The following is a 27,907-nucleotide window of genomic DNA, read 5'->3' as shown; positions in this document are numbered from 1 at the left end:
TTAGTAGAACAAATTCAATTCCCTTTTTTGTGCTGCATGTAGCATGTTCTTTTTGTCTTCATCCAAATTTTTGCCAAAAATTTTGAAAAATGAGAGGATTAAGCATAGAATTCCAAGTCATACTTGATCACTTGCTAAAACATTTCCATCATATCTTAAATCTAGATTCCATGGGTATCATTGTTCAGCCTACAAATCCATTTAGTTATAATTCCGTCTAGTTCATTTCAACCTAGTGATTATAATGATGAGTTAAATGGCTTGCTGAAATATTGTTGCATTATATTTATGACCTTCCTCTGATCTACTTTTTTACAGTATTAGAAATCTAGTAAGCTTATTACTAAGGTGTGTTACAAGATGCTCTTGCATTGATCTCTTGCATTCCTACTCACCTTACTGGGTATGCCAAGAATACAGGGCCCTGACTGATCGTTACTGGGCCGTTTCTCTGGGGTGTGTTTGTAGTGAACAGCTTCTCGGGACAAGGTAATGTCTCCCTCTCAGACAAAGAGCAGTCTTGCTTTGTCATTGTTACCGTGCAATCACTCAGTCATGTCCGACTCTTTCTGGCCCCATGGACTGCAGCACATCAGGCTCCTCTGTCCTTCATTATCTCCCGGAGTTTGCGTAAATTCCTATCTGTTGAATTGGTGATGCTATCTAACTATCTCACCCTCCGTTGTCCCTTTCTCCTCCCGCCTTTGATATTTTATCATCTGTGTGCATGCTAAGTCATTTCAGTTCTGTCTGACTCTTTGTGAGCGCTTGCACTGTAGCTTGTGCATCTCCTGTGTCCTTGGGATTCTCCAGGCAAGAATGAATGAGTTGCCATTTCCTACTTCAGGGGTTTCTCCTGACCCAAGGATCAAACCTGCATCTCTTACATCACCTGCATTGGCACGCAGGTTCTTTACCACTTGCGCCACCTGTGAACCCCCAAATACCATTTGTTATTGTTAAGTCACTAAGTCATGTCTGACTCTGTGACCCCATGGACTGCAGCAGCCAGGCTTCCTGTCCTTCACTGTCTCTGAGTTTGCCCAAGCTCACGTCCATTGAGTCGGTGATGCCGTCCAACCACCTCATCCTGTGTCACCTCCTCCTCCAGTCTTTCCCATCCACGGAGTCTTTGCCAGTGAGTTGGCTGTTTGCATCTGGTGGTCAGAGTATTGGAGCTTTAGCATCAGCATCAGTGCTTTCAATGAATAATCAGATTTTATTTCCTTTGGAATTGACTGGTATGATCTCCTTGCTCTCCAAAGGACTCTCAAGAGTCCTTCCAACACCACAGTTCAAGAGCATCAGTTATTCAGTGCACAGCTTTATCTATAGTCCAACTCTCACATCCATACATGACTACTGAGAAAACCATAGCCTTCACTAGATGGAACTTTGTCGGCAAAGGAATGTCTCTGCTTTTTACTATGCTGTCTAGGTTTGCATAGCTTTTCTTCCAGAGAACAAGCATCTTTTAATTTCATGGCTGCAGTCACCATCCACGGTCATTTTTGGGGCCCAAGAAAAGAAGGTCTGTCACTGTTTCCACTGTTTCCTCATCTATTTGCCTTGAAGTGATGGGACCGGATGCCATGATCTTAGTTTTGTGAGTGTTTAGTTTAAGCCATCTTTTGCACTCTCCTCTCTCACCCTCATCAAGAGGCTCTTAGTTCCTCTTTGGTTTCTGCCTTTAGGGTGGCATCATCTTCTTATCTGAGATGGAAGTCTTGGTTCCAGCTGGTGATTCATCCAGCCTGGCATTTCCCATGATATGCTCTGTAGGCTTGCTTCAGTTCAGTTTAGTTCAGTTCAGTCGCTCAGTTGTGTCCGACTCTTTGCGACCCCCTGAAGCACAGCACACCAGGCCTCCCTGTCCATCACCAACTCCCGGAGTTCACGCAAACTCATGTCCATCGAGTTGGTGAGGCCATCCAGCCATCTCATTCTCTGTCGTCCCCTTCTCCTCCCGCCGCCAATCCCTCCCAGCATCAGGGTCTTTTCCAGTGAGTCAACTCGTCGCATGAGGTGGCCAAAGTATTGGAGTTTCAGCTTCACCATCAGTCCTTCCAATGAACACCCAGGGCTGATCTCCTTTAGAATGGACTGGTTGGATCTCCTTGCAGTCCAAGGGACTCTCAAGAGTCTTCTCCAGCACCACAGTTCAAAAGCATCAATTCTTCGGCGATCAGCTTTCTTCACAGTCCAACTCTCACATCCATACATGACCACGGGAAAAACCATAGCCTTGACTAGATGGACCTTTGTTGGCAAACTAATGTCTCTGCTTTTCAATATACTATCTAGGTTGGTCATAACTTTCCTTCCAAGGAGTGAGCGTCTTTTAATTTCATGGTTGCAATCAGCATCTTCAGTGATTTTGGAGCCCAAAAAAATAAAGTCTGATACTGTTTCCACTGTTTCTCCATCTATTTCCCATGAAGTGATGGGACCAGATGCCATGATCTTTGTTTTCTGAATGTTGAGCTTCAAGCCAACTTTTTCACTCTCCTCTTTCACTTTCATCAAGAGGCTTTTGAGTTCCTCTTCACTTTCTGCCATAAGGGTGGTGTCATCTGCATATCTGAGGTTATTGATATTTCTCCCGGCAATCTTGATTCCAGCTTGTGCTTCTTCCAGCCCAGTGTTCCTCATGATGTACTCTGCATAGAAGTTAAATAATCAGGATGACAATATACAGCCTTGACATACTCCTTTTCCTGTTTCGAACCAGTCTGTTGTTCCATGTCCAGTTCTAACTGTTGCTTCCTGACCTGCATACAGGTTTCTCAAGAGGCAGGTCAGGTGGTCTGGGATTCCCATCTCTTGAAGAATTTTCCACAGTTTATTGTGATCCAAACAGTCAAAGGCTTTGGCATAGTCCATGAAGCAGAAATAGATGTTTTCCTGGAACTCTCTTGCTTTCTCCATGATCCAGCGGATGTTGGCAATTTGATCTCTGGTGCCTCTGCCTTTTCTAAAACCTGCTTGAACATCTGGAAGTTCACGGTTCACATACTGCTGAAGCCTGGCTTAGAGAATTTTGAGCATGACTTTACTAGCGTGTGAGATGAGTGCAACTGTGCAGTAGTTTGAGCATTCTTTGGCATTGCCTTGCTTTGGGATTGGAATGAAGACTGACCTTTTCCAGTCCTGTGGCCACCGCTGAGTTTTCCAAATTTGCTGGCATATTGAGTGCAGCACTTTCACAGCATCATCTTTCAGGATGTGAAGTAGCTCAACTGGAATTCCATCACCTCCACTAGCTTTGTTCGTAGTGATGCTTTCTAAAGGCCACTTGACTTCACATTCCAGGATGTCTGACTCTAGGTGAGTGATCACACCATCATGATTATCTGGGTCATGAAGATCTATTTTGTACAGTTCTTCTGTGTATTCCTGTCACCTCTTCTGAATCTCTTCTGCTTCTGTTAGGTCCATGCCACTTCTGTCCTTTATCGAGCCCGTCTTGTAGTAGCAGGCTTGCTTGAGTGAGTGACGCTGACTCTTTGCGACCCCAGGGACAAGAGTACTGGAGTGGGTTGCCATTTCCTTCTCCAGACAGTAGCCTTGCTTACTGCCTGCTAAAAACAGCAGCTTTTGGAACTTCTGGTTCCTCTCCCAAAACACATCCTGCTTTGTGTTCAAGGATCCGTGTGTGCTTAACCCACAACAGCCCCCTGCTGTGCTGTGACCACTAAAGCTATTTATCTCTGACCCATGAAAAAAATAATAATTTAACTTATTAGTTTATATACAGGGTGAAATACAGATCAAACAAACTATAACACATACAGAAGAGTACACCAATTGTAAGTATAGATTATCAAAAAGTATACACACCTGTGGTTACCATTTTCCGGACTTATAAAATAGATTCGTTTGGGGTGGTTTTGGACTTTGTATACATGGAATCAAACCTTTATCTCAGAGGGAGACACTACTGAACTATATACTTAAAAATAGTAAAGATGCTAAAATTTATGCATTTTTTTTACCATAATGAAAATGGTTTCTAAGTTAAAGAAAAAGTCAATTCTGTGGCTCACCTGGATCGCTTGTACAACATTGTCAATATAATTAACAGTATTACACTTAAAATTAAGAGGATAAATTTATAAGTGTTTTTACCACAGCTTTTTAAAAAGTGAAAAAAGATGCTCCTGTTTTTTTGTGATTTTTTTTCTCAACACTGACATTCCAAGCTCTCTGCTGCACTGTGTTCTTTAAAATTATAAAGTAATGCTTTTTAATTAATTTTGATAGAAAGTTTCATAGTTTGTAAATGTGTTTGTGATTAAAACCTTTGCATAAATTAAATTCTGACCATATCCAATAGAAATGGGTAAACATGAAGATACAAATATGTTTCTCATTACTTTAGAGAATAAGATTATATAATAATTTTTATAAAATAGTCACTGATTTTATTACTTTCAGGGACTTAATGTCTGTAAAATATGTAGCCTATGATAAATTCAATTTCTAAAAATATTGTTAGCTTTTATAAACAATTTTTCTCTTATGAAATTTAAATGTACTTTTGAGTTGGTCTTTTCATCCCACATCTCTTTAAAAATCTAAGGAAACTTTAATTGATGCCTCTTTCTTTTTTTCTCTGCAGGTTTTCCTATAGTATATACATACATCAAAATAAGCATTCTTTTGAATTTTTTATTTAGAAAAAAATGTAGCATCTAAGTATTTAAAGGGTATTCCAGGAGCTAACCTCTTTCAACACCTGATCGTCCATTCTTATCTTTATATCAAAGGCAGCTTTCAGGGGCATAACAGGCCACGAAATTGAAAAGTAGGTTGTTTGGCATGAAAGCAGGGAGAAAGAATGTAATTTCTTTGTCCTGGTGGCAGATGGTGGGTTGTGGATTGGGAGGATACCAGGGATTTATGATCTCACTCTTCATATGATTTTTCTGTGTAAATATGTGTGTCAGCTTTAGGACTTAAAATTAATTGGTGAATTTACCTTTCCAGCTTCCTCCTTGAACATTAAAAAATGGCACTATTGAGCCCTCATACAAAAGAGAAAACACAGTGAATAGTAAAATCTTGGTTGAAAGTAACCAAGGCAATCATGAGAAGCTTTAAATACGAGGGACGCTTGCTCTATGAAATAGTGACTGATACCTTAAAGCAAGGGTCAGCGTGCTTTCCCTGTGAAGGGCCAGGTGTGAGATGTTTAGGTGTTGAGGGCTGTCCAGTGTCTGGCCACCCTTAGCTCCACCGTCAGAGATTGAAGCATCTGTAGACAGCATGTGAAGGAATGAGTGTGGTGTTTTTCCAGTGAAACTTTACTTACAAAAGCAGGTATGGGGCTGATTTTGGCCTCTTCAGGCCATAGTTTGCAGGCACGTGCCTTAGAATTTCAGTTATATCACCAAAATTACCACCTTAAAAGTAAAAATCCAGTCAGTTCAGCTCTCTCCTCCACAGTGTAATAAAGCGGATTATCTCCAGAGTGCCTTCTGGAAGCCAGCGTTCTGAAGGTCTGTGAAACCTGACTCTCCATCTGTCTTAGCAGGCCACACAATGTCTAGCAAGATTATAGCTGCCGCCCCTTGAACCGGCAAGTTAAAAAGTACTGTGAAAGGCACTCTTTTATTTCAGAGAACTGTTTTTACGACCATTAGAGAGTTATGTTGTCAGAGATCATCTGCAAAGGAGAAATGCCAAAGGCCCCGGTACCCTGCAATGCTGGCAGAGCGTGGTTATTAAGGAACCTCATCTGAAAAGATGCATATCATGCGTTAATCTAAACTGGGAAAACTACACTCTCAGCGCTGCCTCTGGCTCAGCTGAACTGCACAGGGAGCAAGTTCTTCTGCAGGTGCTGCTTTAGAAAGAGGAGCGTGGTATCAGAAAGGCCAGTGTGTCCTTGGAGTCGTTTTCAGCGTTTCAGTGTTGCGTGTTTCCCATCTTCCCTCACAGACTGACCCATGTCCAGTTTATTACTGAGTCTTTCAGGTCTAGTGCTGTAGTCTGTGTGTGTGTGTGACAGTTTTTGGAAGAAGCCCTCTTCACCTTGATTAACAGCCCGCGCATTCTCCGGCCTAACCTCCCTCTCTGTGAAAGCCGCCGTTCCTGCGTGTGCCCTGCATGAAGTCAGTGTCGGCAGCTTCAGCGTCTGCGTCAGTCCTTTTCTTCAGGAACGCGTTTTAACTTACCTCCTATTATACAAAATCTATTCTGTGTCTCACAGAGCACAGATTAAGTCAGCACTCATTGTTAATGATTGTCATATAAATTTGTACCCGCATGAGTTTTGATGGGCTGGCCCACAGCCAGAGTCTAATTAAAGAGAAGAAAAGATGAAAAGTTTATTTTTTAATAACAACTCTGAACAATGACATAAATGGGTCCTCTATAATAGCTCTCTATAATTTAATACTTGCTTTGATTATGAGCCTATTTTAAATGTGTATGTGAACACAACTAAACCAAACTTCTCTGGAGTAAATTGATGTCCTAAAAAACAAGGGTAATGAATTATGCATTTTATATATCACTAGGGACTGGTATCTCTTAATTTAATAACGTTTAAATTTATTTGAAGATAAATTAAGATCTCTACATGATTCAGTGACAGAAAGTCATTAGTGGAATAGCCTTGATGATCCCTTTCCCTAAAGACAAATTGATAAATTAGTATTCTTGTTTACATAATAATCTCTATGAGTTTGTTTAATATGATCAGCTCCTCAGAGTCCCATTAATACTGAAAGAACAGGTAGGATCAGATTTTCATAGCACAGAGTAAGAAACCTTTGCGAAAGAGTTGTTATGAATAAAACAGTCTTCTATTCTCATACTAAATGTTGGCTGTAAACAAAGCACTTCTATTTTTTTCTTCTTGTTCTAGACATTTAATATATCAATAAATAGTATCCTTTTAATTCTCAGTATCTTCTAATACAGTTATTATTTTATCCATAAAGAATCTTTGAATGGCTAGTATTGGAGACAGATCAAACAAAAATTATAGAGCTTTTATTTGTTCACTCAATTCAAAAATCTAGAAGAAAGGCATTCTTGAGGCAGCATTTGATCCAGTGGTTCAAAGATGCCACCAAAACCTATTCTCTTTCCCTCACTCTTCCTGCTGTCCATGGTGACAGCTTCATCCCAAGGCTGCCAGCCTGTGCGGTACCACATGCTGTCCTGTACACTTCCACTTGCAGAGAAGCTCCTTTCCTGGTACTTGTCTTAAAAAGTTTCTTTCATTCATCCTTTAAAAGTTATCTCCTGTATCTCAGTGGCCTGAATTAAACAGTGTACCTACCCCTGAGTCTGGCTTCCCTGGTGGCTCAGATGGTAAAGAATCTGCCTCCTGTGTGGGAGACCTGGGTTTAATCCCTGGGTCGGGAAGATCCCCTGGAGAAGGGCATGGTAACCCACTCCGGTATTCTTGCCTGGAGAATTCCATGGACAGAGGAGCCTGACCACCTACGTTCCTTGAGGTCCCAGAGTTGGACATGACGGAGCAACCAAGCGCACATGCCTGAATCAGCCACTTGGCAACAGGACTCCATTGATACTGGGTTAAACAAATCTAGGGTTGCCTTAAGTGCCAAGATGAGATACATGCTCTCCACAATGGGAGGGAGGCAGTGAGGTGAGTGAGGAAAAACTGTTGTGTGATAGGGGGTCCTTGTTGCAACTGTTGCTGGCTTTATATGCAAAATAACCGCAGCAACATAGCTGCTGCTGCTGCTGCTGAGTCACTTCAGTCGTGTCCGACTCTGTGTGACCCCATAGACGGAAGCCCACCAGGCTCCCCCGTCCCTGGGATTCTCCAGGCAAGAACACCGGAGTGGGCTGCCATTTCCTTCTCCAATGTGTGAAAGTGAAAAGTGAAAGTGAAGTCGCTCAGTCGTGTCCGACCCTTAGCGATCCCACGGACTGCAGCCTACCAGGCTCCTCCATCCATGGGATTTTCTAGGCAAGAGTACCGGAGTGGCTTGCCATTGCCTAAGTTATGCTAACGTTTACTGTGTGTACCATGTGCTCGGCAGACATTTGCCTTGTGGTTTAGATACATTTTAGTACTCAAAACCACCTTGAGAAATAAAAGGAATTAATCCTTATGTTTGATTTAGGTCATATCTGAATGGTCTAGTGGTTTTCCCTACTTTCTTCAATTTAAGTCTGAATTTGGCAATAAGGAGTTCATGATCTGAGCCACAGTCAGCTCCTGGTCTTGTTTTTGCTAACTGTATACAGCTTCTCCATCTTTGGCTGCAAGGAATATAATCAGTCTGATTTCGGTGTTGACCATCTGGTGATGTCCATGTGTAGAGTCTTGTCTTGTGTTGTTGGAAGAGGGTGTTTGCTTTGGCCACCTCATGCGACGAGTTGACTCACTGAAAAAGACTCTGATGCTGGGAAAGGTTGGGGGCGGGAGGAGAAGGGGACGACATAGAATGAGATGGCTGGATGGCATCACCGACTCTGTGGACATGAGTTTGAGTGTACTCCGGGAGTTGGTGATGGACAGGGAGGCCTGGCGTGCTGTGATTCATGAGGTCGCGGAGAGTCGAACACGACTGAGCGACTGAACTGAACTGAACTGAATCCTTATGTTGTAAGGAAGGTTAGAGAGATTGAACAGTTTACCCCAGATTGCAAAGCTAATCAGACCTAGGTTGGTATGGCCTAACTATCCATGCTCTTTTCACCGTGTGATGTGTATCATTAGAATTGTCCTAGAAATTCATCACTGAAGAAATCTAGAAGATAATCCATTCTGTCTTGGCTTAGTATGCGGTATATCCATACAGAAATAAGCCTTGGTAAGACAGAGTTACAAAAGAGGAGTTATTATCTCGTTTTACACGTTTTTGAGCATCACCATCTTACTGCAGTGTCAGGTGGGCTACTCTAGGCTACATTCATGTATACATAAGCAAGCATGTACACATATGTGCTGCATGTATGATTATTGGATAGATCACACATTCTAAGAGGTTCTTTAAAGTGGCACAGTGAAAATGACAAAAGATTCTCCAGGCAAGAATACTGAAGGGGGTTGCCATGCATTCCTCCAAGGGATCTTCCCAACCCAGGGATCCAACCTGCGTCTCTTATGCTCCTGCACTGGCAGGCATGTTCTTTACCACTGGCACCACCTGAGAAGCCTCTGTTGGTCTACAGTCTTACCTATTACGAATTGTTCCTTTGCAAATTATTGTTTAAAATGATGCAGTTTGTAAGGCAGTGGTGTTACGGAAGCATCTTATCAAGGTGAACTCAGAGTCTTAAATGTACTAAGTTTTATTTTGGAATCTAAAGAATTTTATGGCCTCTGTCAGGTGCCATTCATAAGAGATTCAATGTTATCCTTTTCTAAACATTAATTTTTAGCAAGTACTTGAACAGCATAGTTCCCACCATTGGAGAGGAGCTAAGGAAGAAATGACTAAAATTAATAAAAAATTTCATATGTAGATAGTCTTCATGGGTAACTTATAAGCTACATGGAGGAGATTGTTTTTTACATTATTTACTCATTCATCCAAGAATGCTTATTGAAGTGTTATGACATGATAGACATCCTGTGCTGTTTGCTGAAATTAGCCTACTGACTAGAGAGGTGCATTTCTCTTCACTGGGTTTACAGGCTGGGCTGAGAGTTAAGGAGGATTAGGTGAAAGTCTAAATTTAAAAAGAGCAGGAGGCAGAAGGAAAAGTGCTGAATGTGAGCTAATTTTGGAAAGAAGAAATATTAGGATTCCACAGAACACTGAGGTTATGTCATATGCTGCTTTAATCAAATTCCAGGAAAGATTTCTTTCATTTGAAAGTTATTCCATAGCTTAAACAAAAGGCTGTGTGGTTTCAAAATTAGAAGGGTGCACTTCTTCCAAAGTAGGCCAGTGTATCAATAAATGTGTCTAACAGTATATGAGAATATTGGCCCAGGAAGTAACTTAAACTAAACATTGATTTCAAGTCCATTTTAACAGACATTTTTTGCCTATTAAAGTTGAAAAATTAGTGGCAAATTTTGCTGTTTACTGTTGCATTTAGGTTTGTTTGTTTGTTTTTTAAAGAAAACTAAGTCAAGCTTGATAGAAGCTATTTCAGTAATGTTCTTAGTAATAAGTTTGATATTCTTTTTGGAAGAACAGAAAAAAGTAAATAATCTGACACCATTAAGATTACTTTTGAAGCATATAGCTTATTGATTTTGTAAATAGTCCACCTAAATTTGTGTAATGCTTGATTTATGAATAGGGGAAATAGATTAGAAAAAGAACTTTCTAAGGAGAGTTAGGCCGGTGTTTGTTTTCTTGAGACTCTCATTAAAGAAAAAGCCATTTAATCTTCACCTCTAGAGTTGTTCTATTTAAGGAGGCTAGCTCCCTGGTGAAGAGTATCAAAAACATCAGGAAATGACAATTAAAATGCGAATCCCTCTTGCAGAACTCTGGCTTCATGTCTGAGGTTCTAATAGAAAAAGTAGGAACGACTGTTTTCAGAGAACGTTTATTCAGTGCATTTTGACTGGTTTTGTTTTACTTTGTTTACTCATGCAATGCGTTATAATGTACATCAGCAAGGAAAATCAAGCTTTAACCTTTAACGCCATGGTGTTAGTGACTGTGGTCTGAGGCTGCCCTGCTTAGTCTGGTAGTTACTGGCCGTATGTAGCTCCTGAGCTCTTGACTTTTGACATGTGTGCTTCTAAAAGATGAACTTTGAGTTTCACTCAATTTTACATGATTTAAATTTAAAAATTTCATTTCCAGTACTATGATTCAGTTATTGGAAAAATTTAAGTATAATATTTTTGGAACAACCTAGCTATGTGAATCTATGTTTTTTAACCATGAATTTGATGAAATCTAAATACAGACCAAATATTTCTGATGGAAATTTGCATCTAAATTGAGATGTCCCATATATGTAAAATACACAAGATGTTTTTTAAAGAGTTAAAATGATAAAATGTTAAATATTTTCACCATAATTTTATAATAGTGCATGTTGATTTAATAATATTTTATATATAATGGAGCTAAATAAAAAATGTATTACTTCAGTCACTTTCACCTTTTCATTGTTTTTACTTTGTAAAATGTGGCTACCAGTATATTTGAAATTACTAAGTGGCTTGCATTACACTTCTTTTGGAACATGCTGGTTTGAGGAGTTTCTCTCAGATATCACTGGAATCCATTTGATGCATGAAAATGCAGTCTGGCTCAGCAGCTAAATCTTATCAAACTCAGAGCCTTTTTTCTCTTTCTGACTCTGTTTATCATGGTGTTCAGTTCAGTCGCTCAGTCGTGTCCAACTCTTTGCGACCCCATGAATCGCAGCACGCCAGGCCTCCCTGTCCATCACCAACTCCCAGAGTTCACTCAAACTCATGTCCATCAAGTCGGTGATGCCATCCAGCCATCTCATTCTCTGTCGTCCCCTTCTCCTCCCGCCCCCAATCCCTCCCAGCATCAGAGTCTTTTCCAGTGAGTCAACTCTTCACATAAGGTGGCCAAAGTATTGGAGTTTCAGCTTTAGCTTTAGTCCTTCCAATGAACACCCAGGGCTGATCTCCTTTAGAATGGACTGGTTGGATCTCCTTGCAGTCCAAGGGACCCTCAAGAGTCTTCTCCAACATCATGGTGTCAATAATCTCAATATTTTAAGCAATCACTGAATCTGGTAACTAATTCAATATCATTTACTTTTTTATTTAACTCATAATAATTATTACATTTTTTCTGGTATTAGAGACAAAAAGATATCTTAGAAAATTTTAGCCAGGCAGACTGGTGGAGAAATTATGACCGAGGAAAAAGTATGACTGAATATTATTATGTGTTGAGTGTGAAGCCCTTAAAGTACTTAAACTGCATCTAAGAAAATTCACAGTGTCTGCTTTCTAATCAGATGTGTTCTTTCCATATTTTCTTTTCTCCTATTCTTAACTGAGCAGAAAGTATGGTTACATGTGTAATGCTTTTTGTTCTGGAAGGTGTATCTAATAGGTGATAAATATAACTTCCATCATGATCTTCTCTTGTTGTCGATTCTTCTAGGAGGTGATTTCCTCACGTTTCTGAGAAAGAGGAAGGATGATATAAAACTCAAACAATTAGTGAAATTTTCATTAGATGTTGCTTCTGGTATGTCCTATCTCGAGAGTAAAAACTGTATACACAGGTAAGGAGAATATTTTTTAAACATTTTCCAGTTCTATTAATATGATGTTAGAAAACTGATGTATTTGCTATCATAAAGCAATGAATTTTCTTTCACAACATGTATTTCTTGTTGGTTTTCATATTGTGTGTGAAAGCATTCTTTAACGTTTTATAGAAACACTTGTTTTCTGTCTTCCTGAGGTAACTCCTTATTAGACAATTATTTACTAATTAAAAATTTATTATAATCATGAATAGCATAGTGATAAGATGTGCCTCAAGCTAATCATATAAGCAGCTATAATCTTATAACTGAATAGTATTGTTCATATGTTCTTCCCTCTTTTTAAAGAAATTATTTACACAGTTATGGAAAATCTTCATAGTAAAATAATTCATGACTATATGTGGCCACGGGTAAAAAGATTTTAGCACACTAGTTATTTGAAAGGAGATTTTACAAAAACTTGCTGTAATTATATTAAGACCAGCAACTTGGTCTTAATGCTTTATAGATTGTGGTTTTAGTTGCTTATAGCTGAAAGTATTTTTTTTTTTGCTAAATGTGAATAAAAATTGAGATCTCTTGCAGGATTCATGTCAGAGCCTAAACATGGCTGTGTATATAAATGAAATAAGGTTTAAGCTTTGATGCAGTTTTTATCTGCTGGAAGCAGCACATGGTCCTGTTTAGTGTGGGGAGGGTTCGTGTCAGATGCAACCGTTGTGCACCTTAAGCTGGCTCGTTACTGAGATGTGTTTCCCTCCTCTGTTTCGCTTGTAGCCTTTGACCCAATATTCTGGTGAGGTTGTGCAACGTAGAATTGCAGCAGAACAAGGCTGTATTCACCTGAAATATACATTTATTTGATCTCAATGAACATTTTTTACTTAATGCCCACCCCAGTTTTGCTTAGTATTCAGTTTTATTCTGAAACTAAAATTATAGCTTATGTTTCATACATGGTTCAGCAATCACATGTGTTTTAAAATGCATTTCAATAGGGATATTCAGTTCAGTTCAGTCACTCAGTCGTGTCCGACTCTTTGCGACCCCATGGACGGCAGCGTGCCAGGCCTCCCTGTCCATCACCAACTCCCGGAATTTACTCAAACTCATGTCCATTGAGTCGGTGATGCCATCCAGCCATCTCATAGGGATATTATATTTCTGGAAATTAAGACAACGAAAACTAAGCCACCATCATATTCCTGTTTTACTTTCTATGAAGAGTGACAGTGTTTACTTTCGATAAATGTAGATTGAATCACAACATGATAGATATTTGAAAAGACTTTGAAGAGTTGGTTTTGGACAGGAATTGTGTGGCCATTCTGTTACTCTGTGGTGAACGTGACGGGAGACGACTGCCTTCCGTTCAGAGCACGCCTGTCATTTGATTGCGCGGGCATTACAGTTACTTTGGGCGTCAGATGCTCTACTGCAGTCTTTCATCCTCTCTCAGATTTTAAAAACTGCTAGACTGCCAACGACGTTAGACCATAATGGACACCCGTTCTTGAAACTGTCGTATTGTCAGTTACCAGTGACACTCTTTAGTTGCTGGTGTGTTGTGGTTGAGGGAATGGCTGATTCAATTTCTTGCTGCTTTTTCGTGATGGCTTTTCTTGCAGATGGATGACGGTATTTTTTTAAAGTGCTTCTGTCATCAGAATTGAAATCATTTTAAATTGCTGATGGCAGATAACTTTTAAAAATTTATCCCGCTTACAAAATCACAACATTGTCTGCTATAATTTTTATTTTCTCCTTTTGCTTAAAAATGTTCATGCATTTACAAATTTTTGAAAGTCAGCCCACGCTTGAACACCTAGCTTAGAAGACTGTACCTAGTCCTGTGCAGCTTGCCTGTGAGGAAGGCTCCTGACTGCACATCTTGAGTGATGGTCCTGAGAGCAGGTTTGACAAATAGGCCTCAGCAATTGGTCGCAGCTGTCCGTGTGGCGCGTTGAGGATTCCAGGGTCAGTGACGGAGCCCCGTGATTGATGAGTCACATCTGTTAGGGTGCTCACCAGCATTAACACAAAACCCCATATTTGTCATCTCTCACATAGAATGTCTTTGTCTTTAGATTCATAAATACATTTTGGATATGATATTTTACTAGCTGTATTATAGCAACATGTAATATTTTCTATACTCACTTTCACTGATAACCTTCTAAACTATCTACTGTTCTTTTCTTGTTAATCATGATTACTAGATGAATTTTATAATATCTCTAGCCAGTGGTCTTTTGTTCCTCTTCACACTTATGTCAATGATCTTTTGGATGAATTCAGTTTTTTTTTTTTTCATTTTAGTATCTCACCAATACATGACGCTATATTGAGAAAGTAACTCATTCTTTCTGCTGAATTTTTCATGGAAGTGACTTGTGCTATGGAACCGTGTTCCTCTATGTCTAATTCTATGATAGTCATAATTGCTTTGGAGTTTTAACTGATTTACTCAAGGCATGCATTTTTTTCTCCTAAGAAATAAAAAGTATATATATTTATGTAATACAGCATGAATATATAAATACAACAAATATAGTATATACTACAGTGAAGAGTATTTTTCCTCATTGGAGAAATTTTAGTGAGGTATTTCAAAATTCAGTTGAAGTTTCTAAAATGTAATTGGCATCACCGACTCGATGGACATGAGTTTGAGTGAACTCCGGGAGTGATGGACAGGGAGGCCTGGCGTGCTGTGATTCATGGAGTCGCAAAGAGTCGGACACGACTGAGCAACTGAACTGAACTGAACTGAACTGAAAGTGTAATTGAAAGTTTCCTTTCTGTTTTTCAAGAAGTAAAGAAAGACACCAAGCTCCATTCTTGACATCCCCAAATATATATAATACATGTCCATGAATTCTAAAGTGTTTGTCCTACAAATCAAAGCAAAATATTAAATATGCTTTAAATTATACATGAAGCTATAAATTTATAACTGTTCACTGATTAGAGGTCACTGGAATTCAGAACCTGAAAATATTTTTAATTGTGTTTCCCCAAAATAATATCTTCACTTTGGTGGGGGATGCATTTATTTACTTTTTTTTTTTAATAAATGATTATCGATTTATTAAAAAGGTTGATACGGAGCTCCGCTACAGCAGCAACTGCGTCTTCCTCAAAGAGCACATTTATTTACTTTTAGTTTTGTTTTGATTACCATGAGAAAAGCAGAGCAGTGTTTCAATATAGATAAAAAAACTGTGACCTATAAAATGGAAACAAGTAATTGCATAAAGAAATGGCCTGCTATTGGAAAATGTTCTTGCAATTTCCATTTCACTTCCAGAAGTGTTCTCTTGATACACTAAGTTTCTAATTGAAACCATTTCTGTTTATAGTTAGAATGTTGGATATTTTGTGTTTCAGTTTAGGTGAAATTAACCCCATTTACTTTATAATTATTCAGTAAGCCAATGTGAATTTTTTTTCTCCCTTTTACTTCATACAGATGTTTGAAGTACACTGGCAAACTTTGAGAATGGATGTTACTTACAATGGCATTAGATTGCTAGGTGTCACTCTATAAAAAATATTAAACCTGATTATTCTGAGTGTTAAGTGGGTTGAGGGTTGACCTTATACTAGATTTAAATGGTAATGGCATTTATGGTTTTATTGCTGATGTGTTCTACTGCAAGATTTATTTTTATTTGGGTTTATTTTTAAAAACTAGTTTTGTGCTGGGTTCTTTGTAATAAAGGAGGATAAATTCTTGAATGCCATGTATTTGAGTAAAAGACCGTACTCTGTTGGGAGTGTTGGAAGCATTTCTTAATTTCATGATATTGTATGTCATTGTCAACACCAGAAAAGGTGTTTTGGGAGACATACTGTAGAATATGATTTCTTTTTCTATTTTAAATCTTCCTCTTCGTTTTTGATTACTCTACCACAATGATGTTTTTTTGTTATGAAGTAAGATTAACAACTCTACAAATTAAAGTATATAATAATGCAAATGTTTTATTGTTTAGTAAAGGTTTTCCTTGTCCATTGAGAACAGTGATGTTTCCGGTACTTCATAAACATGGACGGTAGCCTGTTCTGTACCAGGGTGATAACAGCATGAGAATCGTGGTCCCTGCCTTCGGATGGACGTGACAGAAAATAATGCAAAGAGACACTCAGTTTAGTGACAACATGTACAAAATACCATAGGAGTAACATCAAGAAGGTCTAATATGATGTGTCATTGTGGGAGCTATGGTGGGGAGTAATTGGAAAGTTTTGTGGAGGTTATTGTTGAGTGATACTTGACGGATGGGTTTATCACTGTATACAAGGGGAAAGAATATTCTCGCTGAAGGAAAGTTGAAAACAAACTTTTGTATTTCATGAGAAGGCATGATTTAATCCTGAAGTACAGAGAGTTCGATATTATCAAAATGGGACGTCCAGGGAGCGTTGGGCTGGGCCAGATAAACAGGGCCTTTCTTACCCAGGGCCGGGTGATGCCATTTAATTTGGCTAAACCTGGGAATGTCTAGCCTTGTGTTCAGATAATTTTAAGATGGTTAAAAGTCTACGTGTTTTGACTGAAAAAGGACAGTAATTTCAAAGGAATTTACAAAACCTTGAAAAACGTAAAATCTTGTGAAAAGGTGTGGTTATGAGACCAAATTTATTTTTAAGTTTCAGTGGAAAAACAAAATAAGGAAAGCTAAGATTGACTGCAAGGACTGATGCTAAAGCTGAAACTGCAATACTTTGGCCACCTCATGCAACGAGTTGACTCACTGGAAAAGACTCTGATGCTGGGAAAGATTGGGGGCAGGAGGAGAAGGGGATGACAGAGAATGAGGTGGCTGGATGGCATCACCGACTCTATGGACATGAGTTTGCGTGAACTCTGGGAGTTGGTGATGGACAGGGAGGCCTGGCATGCTGTGATTCATGGGGTCGCAAAGAGTCGGACACGACTGAGCGAGTGAACTGAACTGAACTGAAGATTTCCAGAAAGGAATATATTACATTTCTCTTAAATATGTTCTGGAAGAAGAATATTTCATCTAATGATTTCTGATAAAGATATAAGCATCTGAATGCAGAGTTCCAAAGAATAACAAGGAGAGATAAAAAAAGCCTCCCTCAGCGATCAATGCAAAGAAATACCGGAAAACAACAGAATAGGAAAGACAAGAGATCTCTTCAAGAAAATTAGAGATATCAAGGGAACATTTCATGCAAAGATGGGCTCGATAAAGTACAGAAATAGTATGGACCTAACAGAAGCAGAAGAGACTCAGAAGAGGTGGCAAGAATACACAGAAGAACTGTACAAAAAAGATCTTCACAACCAAGATAATCATGATGGCGTGATCACTCACCTACAGCCAGACATCTTGGAATGTGAAGTCAAGTGGGCCTTAGAAAGCATCACTACGAACAAAGCTAGTGGAGGTGATGGAATTCCAGTTGAGCTATTTCAAATCCTGAAAGATGATGCTGTGAAAGTGCTGCACTCACTATGCCAGCAAATTTGGAAAACTCAGCAGTGGCCACAGGACTGGAAAAGGTCAGTCTTCATTCCAATCCCAAAGGAAGGCAATGCCAAAGAATGCTCAAACTACTGCACAATTGCACTCATCTCACATGCTGGTAAAGTCATGCTCAAAATTCTCCAAGCCAGGCTTCAGCAGTATGTGAACCGTGAACTTCCAGATGTTCAAGCTGGTTTTAGAAAAGGCAGAGGCACCAGAGATCAAATTGCCAACATCCGCTGGATCATGGAGAAAGCAAGAGAGTTCCAGAAAAACATCTATTTCTGCTTCATGGACTATGCCAAAGCCTTTGACTGTTTGGATCACAATAAACTGTGGAAAATTCTTCAAGAGATGGGACTACCAGACCACCTGACCTGCCTCTTGAGAAACCTCTATGCAGGTCAGGAAGCAACAGTTGGAACTGGACATGGAACAACAGACTGGTTCCAAATAGGAAAAGGAGTACATCAAGGCTGTATATTGTCACCCTGCTTATTTAACTTATATGCAGAGTACATCATGAGGAACGCTGGGCTGGAAGAAGCACAAGCTGGAATCAAGATTGCTGGGAGAAATATCAATAACCTCAGATACGCAGATGACATCACCCTTATGGCAGAAAGTGAAGAGGAACTCAAAAGCCTCTTGATGAAAGTGAAAGAGGAGAGTGAAAAAGTTGGCTTGAAGCTCAAGATTCAGAAAACAAAGATCATGGCATCTGGTCCCATCACTTCATGGGAAATAGATGGGGAAACAGTGGAAACAGTGTCAGACTTTATTTTTTTGGCTCCAAAATCACTGCAGATGCTGAGTGCAGCCATGAAATTAAAAGACACTTACTCCTTGGAAGGAAAGTTATGACCAACCTAGATAGTATATTAAAAAGCAGAGACATTACTTTGCCAACGAAGGTCCGTCTAGTCAAGGATATGGTTTTTCCAGTGGTCACATATGTATGTGACAGTTGGACTGTGAAGAAAGCTGATCGCTGAAGAATTGATGCTTTTGAACTGTGGTGCTGGAGAAGACTCTTGAGAGTCCCTTGGACTGCAAGGAGATCCAACCAGTCCATTCTAGAGGAGATCAATCCTGGGTGTTCATTGGAAAGACTGATGCTAAAGCTGAAACTGCAATACTTTGGCCACCTCATGTGACAAGCTGACTCACTGGAAAAGAGTCTGATGCTGGGAGGGATTGGGGGCGGGAGGAGACGGGGACGACAGAGAATGAGATGGCTGGATGGCATCACCGACTCGATGGACATGAGTTTGAGTGAACTCCGGGAGTTGGTGATGGACAGGGAGGCCTGGCGTGCTGTGATTCATGGGGTCGCAAAGACTCGGACACGACTGAGCGACTGAACTGAACTGAACTGAACTGAGGCTTGTATACTTTTTAAGATAAATGTAAGATGTCACTTCTTATTTTTGGTTTTTGTGATTTCATGTTTTATGAAGATTTGGTATGGTAGTGATCATTTATGTTTTTCCCTTTCTTGAGAGTTTTTGTTTTTTTAAATCCAACTGATTACCTGAAATGGTTCTTTCTGAGGTTTTAATGCACTGGAAAAGCATTCTTGTGTATAATGCATCTCCATGTTTTCTTTACTCTCTTCTGTGTCTCATGATCTGCCATGTATTTAATAGGAACAGTCTTAAGATCACTTTACAGATTAAGGAATTGAGGCTCAGAAAGATTAAACAAATGTGTGACTTCATCCTGACTCTTTGCTATTCCAGTGTTCTGTCTCAGTCAGCTATTCACAATCCTAACAGCTGACATTTATTGATTACTGAATTCTAGGTATTATGCTAATCAAGTGCTTTAGATGCAATATGTAGAACATAAACTTCAGGAGGGCAGTAATTTTCAGTTATATTATTTGCTCTTGGGTTCCAAAAGGCTAGAACAGTGCTTGGCACTTAAAGGAGAATGAGTGAGTCCTCAAGGCAACAGTAGGTACTGTGTTGGGCCCGTTGTAACATGAGAACTGTGGTTAGGAAGGTTGAGTATCTTGCCTGAGATCATATGAGAAGAACATGGTGGATCCAGGATGTGGACCCTGGGAGTCGGGTTTGAGAGCCCCAGCTCTGAATCCACCCTGGACTTGCCTACTCTGCACAACCCATGGGTCTTCTGACCAATCAGGAAATTCAGGGCAGAAGGTGGTGTTTGCTGTGATGGCTCAGCGTATGATCAACATCTGGTTTCTTTATGATCACGAGTAAAAACAGAAGAGGATGCTGAAGCCTGTGAAACATAATTTTAGAAAGACATAACAAGATTTTTCTGTTGTTTTTTAATGAACAGTTCCTGGAATGCAGCAGTATTTTGTTATTGCTTCTCCATTTAATTAGAGCTTGAAATTTTGTTTTTTTCATTTTTATACACTACTGTTTAGATACCCTCTTCTGCTTTATCTGTTAATTAAAAACACAAGATTAGCATAGAAATGTGATAATCTCAGTTGACTAAGCATTTATGACTGATTTTCTTGTTCTAACATCTGATTACAATTTTGAATATATTAAGCTGTACTTTTATTTTTAGCTTCTAAACTATTTTGCTGCAGTACAAAAAAGAATGCTCAGTAATTTTAAATGTCTCAAAAATATATAGTCCTCTCTACTTTAACTTTTTTTTTAATCTAGTGTGGCTTGGTATTCACAGGAACACCTTTCTAAAGATTACTTATCCTGCTACTTTATTCAGTGTCAGAATTTCCTATTGCTAGTTTCACTCATTTTCATTAAAGGATTTTTTTAACCTTAAGTCACATGTATGTTTCCAGGAAAGAAAAAGACGTTCTCTTATACTGGAATCAATTAACAAATTGGCTTGAGTTAATGTACCAGGGTATCCATCTGCCTTCTGGAAAAACAGAAATGGAGGATTGGGGATAGCAGGTCACAGGAAAAATGAGTTTTGATTTATGGTTACTAGCACCCCACTTCAGTACTCTTGCCTGGAAAATCCCATGGGTAGAGGAGCCTGGTGGGCTGCAGTCCATGGGGTCGCTAAGAGTCAGACACGACTGAGCGACTTCACTTTCCCTTTTCACTTTCATGCATTGGAGAAGGAAATGGCAACCCACTCCAGTGTTCTTGCCTGGAGAATCCCAGGGATGGGGGAGCCTGGTGGGCTGCCGTCTATGGGGTCACACAGAATCAGGCACGACTGAAGTGACTTAGCAGCAGCAGCAGCAGTAGGAAAGATGTACCATATGTAGGATACTAGTCAGGAATTCTGCTCAATCCAATAAACAGAATAAAAGTCCTTGAGAGGAAGCAGAGGAGTACGTGAGTGGTTTCCTGGTTTAGTGAGGGCTAGCCTTGTCTTGAGTGAACTCTGGGAGTTGGTGATGGACAGGGAGGCCTGGTGTGCTGTGATTCATGGGGTCGCAAAGAATCGGACATGACTGAGCGACTGAACTGAACTGAACTGAGCCTTGTCTTGTTGGAGAAGGCAATAGCACCCCACTCCAGTACTCTTGCCTGGAAAATCCCATGGGTGGAGGAGCCTGGTGGGCTGCAGTCCATCGGGTGGTCGTGAAGAGTCGGATACGACTGAGCGACTTCACTTTCCCTTTTCACTTTCATGCATTGGAGAAGGAAATGGCAACCCACTCCAGTGTTCTTGCCTGGAGAATCCCAGGGATGGGGGAGCCTGGTGGGCTGCCATCTATGGGGTCGCACAGAGTCAGACACGACTGAAGCGACTTAGGGTCAGCAGCAGCAGCAGTCTTGTCTTGTGTTACATAGAAATGGTAGAAGAAAATTGGCCTATACCTCATTCTCTATTATTTCTGATTTTTATTCACTTAATTGCATTAAGTACATTCCTGGTTCAGAATGTCTAAAGTGATCTTTTACTTTCAGTTCAGTTGAGTTGCTTAGTCATGTCCAGCTCTTTGTGACCCCGTGGACTGCAGCACGCCAGGCCTCCCTGTCCATCACCAGCTCCCGGAGTTCACTCAAACTCACATCCATCAAGTCTGTGATGCCATCCAACCATCTCATCCTGTGTTGTCCCCTTCTCCTCCTGCCTTCATCTTTCCCAGCATCAGGGTCCTTTACTTTAAACAAATGCAAATAGGTAGGTCACCGTTTTCTCTGATGGCCTTTTTGACTATGAAGAACAGAAACTGCTGAAGTTAGGTTAAGCACTAGGAAGTGCATCCGAGGAAAATAGTTACCGCATGAAACTGAAGCGACAGGGAGTTCAGCCAGCTCTGGGCGTCACTGCACCTGGGACCTGGGGAGCAGTCCAGAGCCGAGCACGCTCCCTCTCTGCTCCTGCTCTCTGTTAACTCGGCCTTCCGTTGTTTCTTCGTGCTGTGTTGCTGCTGCTTTTCCCTCTTGCTCTGAAGACTGCATTCCTCCGTACCGTCCTCAGAGGTCATTCCGGTGACATCCAAGTTACCACCTTCCAAGCCCCACCTCTGCGGATAATGAATTAGTCTTTGAGGTCTGGTTTCAGATTCTTGGCAGTAAGAATTGACAGACCCAGCTTATATTAAGTGTTTGTGCTGTGCTTAGTCACTCAGTCATGTCCGACTCTTCCCAACCCCATGAACTGTAGCCCACCAGGCTCCTCTGTCCATGGAGAGTCTCCAGGCAAGAACCCTGGAGTGGGTTCTCATGCCCTCCTCCAGGGGATCTTCCCAACCCAGGGATCGAACCCAGGTCTCCCACATTGCAGGCGGATTCTTTACCGTCTGAGCCACCAGGGAAGCCTATATTTAATTTTTATCCATTTTTAATCAATAACATGGCTAGACAGAGAAAAGTAGGCAGGATGATGTTTACATAGATTTGCAGGAGCCAATTACTGTGTTGTTCTTTGTCCATGGAATTTTCCAGGCAAGAATTCTGGAGCTGGTAGCTGTTTCCTTCTCCTGGGGATCTTCCCAGCCCAGGAAGTGAACCTGGTTCTCCCACATTGCAGGTGGATTATTTACCGTCTGAGCCACTTAGGATGGTATAATACTCAGAGAATGGAGCCTGGACTAATCAGGCTTCCAAAAAGAATGGCTGCCATGCATTCATTGAGTGCTTCTTACCTGGCAAGCACATTCATTATCTCATTTAGTCCTCATACTTCTATGGCCATTTATCTCTACTTTAGAGGAGAAAAAATTGAGGCATCAAAGTATAATACGTATCTTGTCCAGTGTCGTACAACTGATGAGTGGAAGATCTGAGTCTAGATCAAGTGAATGACAAAGCCTAGGAAACTGAGCAGAACACTTCAACTATGTGTTAGCTGTAATTTCCTGTTTCTTCCCTTTTGTGACTATGATTAGCCATGTGGGCACCTCTCACGAGGAAACCATTTAATAAACGGTGATTTAGAGAAAGCCTGGCTGTAGGGATGAGAGACTCCTTTATAAGTCTTCGCTCTGTCTTTTCCTGGGATGGTTCATCCCCACACAGTTCCATGATGCAGGGCTGGTGGGCTCACTCCTTCCTGGCAGAAGGTCCATGTAGTCTCCTTGAGTTCTAGCTCACAACACATCCATACAACAGACAGGAATTTGGGTAACCATTGGTTGAATTAATGTTCTGAAATTAAACCTTGTTTACACTAGAGTAGCTAGCTTTTCCTAATTATTCTGGTCAAGTAGAAATTCTGACCTTTGAGGAATACATTAGAACACAGATGACATAGAAACAAGCTTAACCTTCTTGCTTGCTTTTTTGTTCTTGTTTTCGTGGTTTTTTGGGGTTTGTGTCCTATTCTCTGGCCTCCAAGGCAGGATCAGAGCAATCAACATACGGGACTGGAGAACTCAAGCCTGAGCCATGCATTGGGCATGACTCACTTCACTAATACTGAGAATTACTAGGGGCTTTGTCCAATTACTATCGTTAATTTTTTTAATTTGATAAAATACAGAAGCACAATGAGAGGCCCTTTTCATTCCCAGATTTCCTTTTCAAGTGTCGCTGTGCCAGTCTGATTGTCTCCTTCTGCATTGCCAACTAGTCTGCAAGCTTTCAGAGCCATTTAACAGCTTCAGCACAGTGCTTAAGACCACAGGTTTGCCACTGGGATGCTCGGAGTTCGAATCCTGGCTCTACAGCACATCAGCTGTGGGACTTTGGGCCCCTACCCTGCCCTCACCCTCGCATTCCCTGTAACCTTTGCCCTGCTTTGTTTTGCATCAGTCCTTCTATGGCCTGACAGTTACCTGTATCTACATATGCAGCAACACGTGTGTAAGTATATGAACAAGTGTCACAGGGGCACCATAGGCGTGTGTGTGTAAGTATATGAACAAGTGTCACAGGGGCACCATAGGCGTATGTGTGTAAGTATATGAACAAGTGTCACAGGGGCACCATAGGCGTATGTGTGTAAGTATATGAACAAGTGTCACAGGGGCACCACAGGCGTATGTGTGTAAGTATATGAACAAGTGTCACAGGGGCACCATAGGCGTGTGTGTGTAAGTATATGAACAAGTGTCACAGGGGCACCATAGGCGTATGTGTGTAAGTATATGAACAAGTGTCACAGGGGCACCATAGGCGTACGTGTGTAAGTATATGAACAAGTGTCACAGGGGCACCATAGGCGTATGTGTGTAAGTATATGAACAAGTGTCACAGGGGCACCATAGGCGTACGTGTGTAAGTATAGGAACAAGTATCACAGGGGCACCACAGGCGTATGTGTGTAAGTATATGAACAAGTGTCACGGGGCACCATAGGCGTACGTGTGTAAGTATATGAACAAGTGTCACAGGGGCACCATAGGCGTACGTGTGTAAGTATATGAACAAGTGTCACAGGGGCACCATAGGCGTACGTGTCTAAGTATATGAACAAGTGTCACAGGGGCACCATAGGCGTACGTGTGTAAGTATATGAACAAGTGTCACAGGGGCACCATAGGCGTACGTGTGTAAGTATAGGAACAAGTGTCACAGGGGCACCATAGGCGTACGTGTGTAAGTATAGGAACAAGTGTCACAGGGGCACCATAGGCGTACGTGTGTAAGTATATGAACAAGTGTCACAGGGGCACCATAGGCGTACGTGTCTAAGTATATGAACAAGTGTCACAGGGGCACCATAGGCGTACGTGTCTAAGTATATGAACAAGTGTCACGGGGCACCATAGGCGTATGTGTGTAAGTATATGAACAAGTGTCACAGGGGCACCATAGGCGTACGTGTGTAAGTATATGAACAAGTGTCACAGGGGCACCATAGGCGTACGTGTCTAAGTATATGAACAAGTGTCACAGGGGCACCATAGGCGTACGTGTCTAAGTATATGAACAAGTGTCACGGGGCACCATAGGCGTATGTGTGTAAGTATATGAACAAGTGTCACAGGGGCACCATAGGCGTATGTGTGTAAGTATATGAACAAGTGTCACAGGGGCACCATAGGCGTACGTGTCTAAGTATATGAACAAGTGTCACGGGGCACCATAGGCGTATGTGTGTAAGTATATGAACAAGTGTCACAGGGGCACCACAGGCGTATGTGTGTAAGTATATGAACAAGTGTCACAGGGGCACCACAGGCGTATGTGTGTAAGTATATGAACAAGTGTCACAGGGGCACCATAGGCGTGTGTGTGTAAGTATATGAACAAGTGTCACAGGGGCACCACAGGCGTATGTGTGTAAGTATATGAACAAGTGTCACGGGGCACCATAGGCGTACGTGTGTAAGTATATGAACAAGTGTCACAGGGGCACCATAGGCGTATGTGTGTAAGTATATGAACAAGTGTCACAGGGGCACCATAGGCGTATGTGTGTAAGTATATGAACAAGTGTCACAGGGGCACCATAGGCGTACGTGTGTAAGTATAGGAACAAGTGTCACAGGGGCACCACAGGCGTATGTGTGTAAGTATATGAACAAGTGTCACAGGGGCACCACAGGCGTATGTGTGTAAGTATATGAACAAGTGTCACAGGGGCACCATAGGCGTACGTGTGTAACTATATGAACAAGTGTCACAGGGGCACCACGGGCGTATGTGTGTAAGTATATGAACAAGTGTCACAGGGGCACCATGGGCGTATGTGTGTAAGTATATGAACAAGTGTCACAGGGGCACCATAGGCGTATGTGTGTAAGTATATGAACAAGTGTCACAGGGGCACCACAGGCGTATGTGTGTAAGTATATGAACAAGTGTCACAGGGGCACCATAGGCGTATGTGTGTAAGTATATGAACAAGTGTCACAGGGGCACCATAGGCGTATGTGTCTGTGTGTGCTCAGTCTCTCAGTCACGTCCAACTCTATGTGACCCCATGTAGCCCGCTGGCTCCCCTGTCCACGCGATTTCCCAGGCAGCAATACTGGAGTGGGTGGCCATTTCCTTCTCTAGGGGATCTTCACGACCCAGGGATCCAACCCATGTCTCCTGAGTCTCCTGCATTGGCAAGTGGATTCTTTACCACTGAGCCACCAGGGAAGCCCACATAGACATATATAAATAAAGTGAATACTTGTTTACTTTTTATTTTCTACCTCAACTAGAGCGTAAGCTCCATGAGGATAGAGGCTGTTACCTTGTTCATTCCTTGATGCAGAGAAGAGTTACCAGCATCTAGTTTTGGTGTTCAGTAAAAGTTTGTTGAATGGATAATGGTTAAAGTTACTGTACTTTTGTCTCTTCTGATATAAAATGAAGACGATATTATTCTACATGACATATTGGTTAGTGTTAGGGCAAGGCTACTTGAGTAGGAAAGGGGTCTCTCTAGGACCTCCAATAAGAAACATCCCCCAGACTTCCCAGAGATCACAATTTAGTGGAAAGAGACCACCATATCTACACCATTGGATGGACATGCCGATTAGATTCGGTTGTCTATTTAGCCAAGGGTACAGAACCTTTGGAAAAGGGTGGCCATGTAAAGCAAAGCAAATGCAGAATATCTCAATTCACCTCACCATGGTTTCCAGAGTTTCTAATGATGACACAATCTGCACAGGATAGGACCTTATTGAACCTGAGCAGCTCATTTTCTTGCTAATGCCGTGATGTGGAGCTTATGACACTGTTCACGGAGTACTTACACAACTGTGTGATTTTGCTTAATGTGATGTTTTAAACATTGGGCTCTATTGGTTCTTGTTGTTGTCAACAGGCTACATCCTCACCCTGAGGAAAAAACGAAATGAAAGCCTAGGTATCTCCAGTCAGGTGCCTCTATCTCCAGCCCGGTGCCTCTATCTCCAGCCCTTCTCTCCACAGTTTGCTGCCTTACTCTCATTACCCTTTTAGCTATGTGTTTCCAACCTGGATGTATTTCTGCCAGACACTCGTCTAGATACTGTGGCTAGTGCAGTACAGGGGAGGACGATAATTTTCCCTCCCCCCTCCTGGATACTGGACTGAGACCTCCCTGTAATGGAAGACACATTAACAGGAGAACAACTGAAGTCTAATAACAAGTCCACCTCCTGTATGTGTGGGAAATATCCAGGAAAACTGAGTTCAGTTCAGTTGCTTAGTCGTGTCCGACTCTTTGTGACCCCATGGACCGCAGCACGCCAGGCCACCCTGTCCATCACCAACTCCCGGAGTTCACTCAAACTCAGGTCCATCGAGTCGGTGATGCCATCCAGCCATCTCATCCTCTGTCGTCCCCTTCTCCTCCTGCCCCCAGTCCCTCCCAACACCAGAGTCTTTTCCAATGAGTCAACTCGTCGCATGAGGTGGCCAAAATATTGGAGTTTCAGCTTTAGCATCAGTCCTTCCAATGAACACCCAGGACTGATCTCCTTTAGAATGGACTGGTTGGATCTCCTTGCAGTCCAAGGGACTCTCAAGAGTCTTCCTCCAATACCACAGTTCAAAAGCGTCAGTTCTTCAGTACTCAGCTTTATAGTCCAACTCTCACATCCATACATGACCATGGGAAAAACCAAAGCCTTGACTAGACAGACCTTTGTTGGCAAAGTAATGTCTCTGCTTTTAATATGCTATCTAGGTTGGTCATAACTTTCTTTCCAAGGAGTAAGCGTCTTTTAATTTCATGGCTGCAGTCACCATCTGCAGTGATTTTGGAGCCCAGAAAAATAAAGTCCAACACCGTTTCCACTGTTTCCCCATCTATTTCCCTGAAGTGATGGGACCAGATGCCATGATCTTAGTTTTCTGAATGTTGAGCTTCAAGCCAACTTTTTCACTCTCCTCTTTCACTTTCATCAAGAGGCTTTTTAGTTCCTCTTCACTTTCCGCCATAAG

General features: G+C 41.3%; 1 protein-coding gene across 4 annotated transcripts in view; it reads left to right on the top strand.

Moving 5' to 3' along the window:
* Positions 1-27,907, top strand: part of FER (FER tyrosine kinase) — a 467,424-nt gene that overhangs the window by 344,268 nt on the left and 95,249 nt on the right. For all 4 annotated transcript variants that reach the window (XM_088838427.1, XM_055430188.2, XM_088838426.1 and 1 more), the window contains one exon: positions 12,057-12,180. In XM_088838427.1, the coding sequence (XP_088694553.1) occupies positions 12,057-12,180 (124 nt within the window). The remainder of the gene's footprint in view (positions 1-12,056; positions 12,181-27,907) is intronic.

The sequence above is a fragment of the Moschus berezovskii genome, chromosome 8, assembly GCF_049115385.1.
Source record: "Moschus berezovskii isolate FMDL1 chromosome 8, NW_MosBer_1.0, whole genome shotgun sequence".
Taxonomy (NCBI): domain Eukaryota; kingdom Metazoa; phylum Chordata; class Mammalia; order Artiodactyla; family Moschidae; genus Moschus; species Moschus berezovskii.
This window is presented reverse-complemented; position numbering and strand designations above follow the sequence as displayed.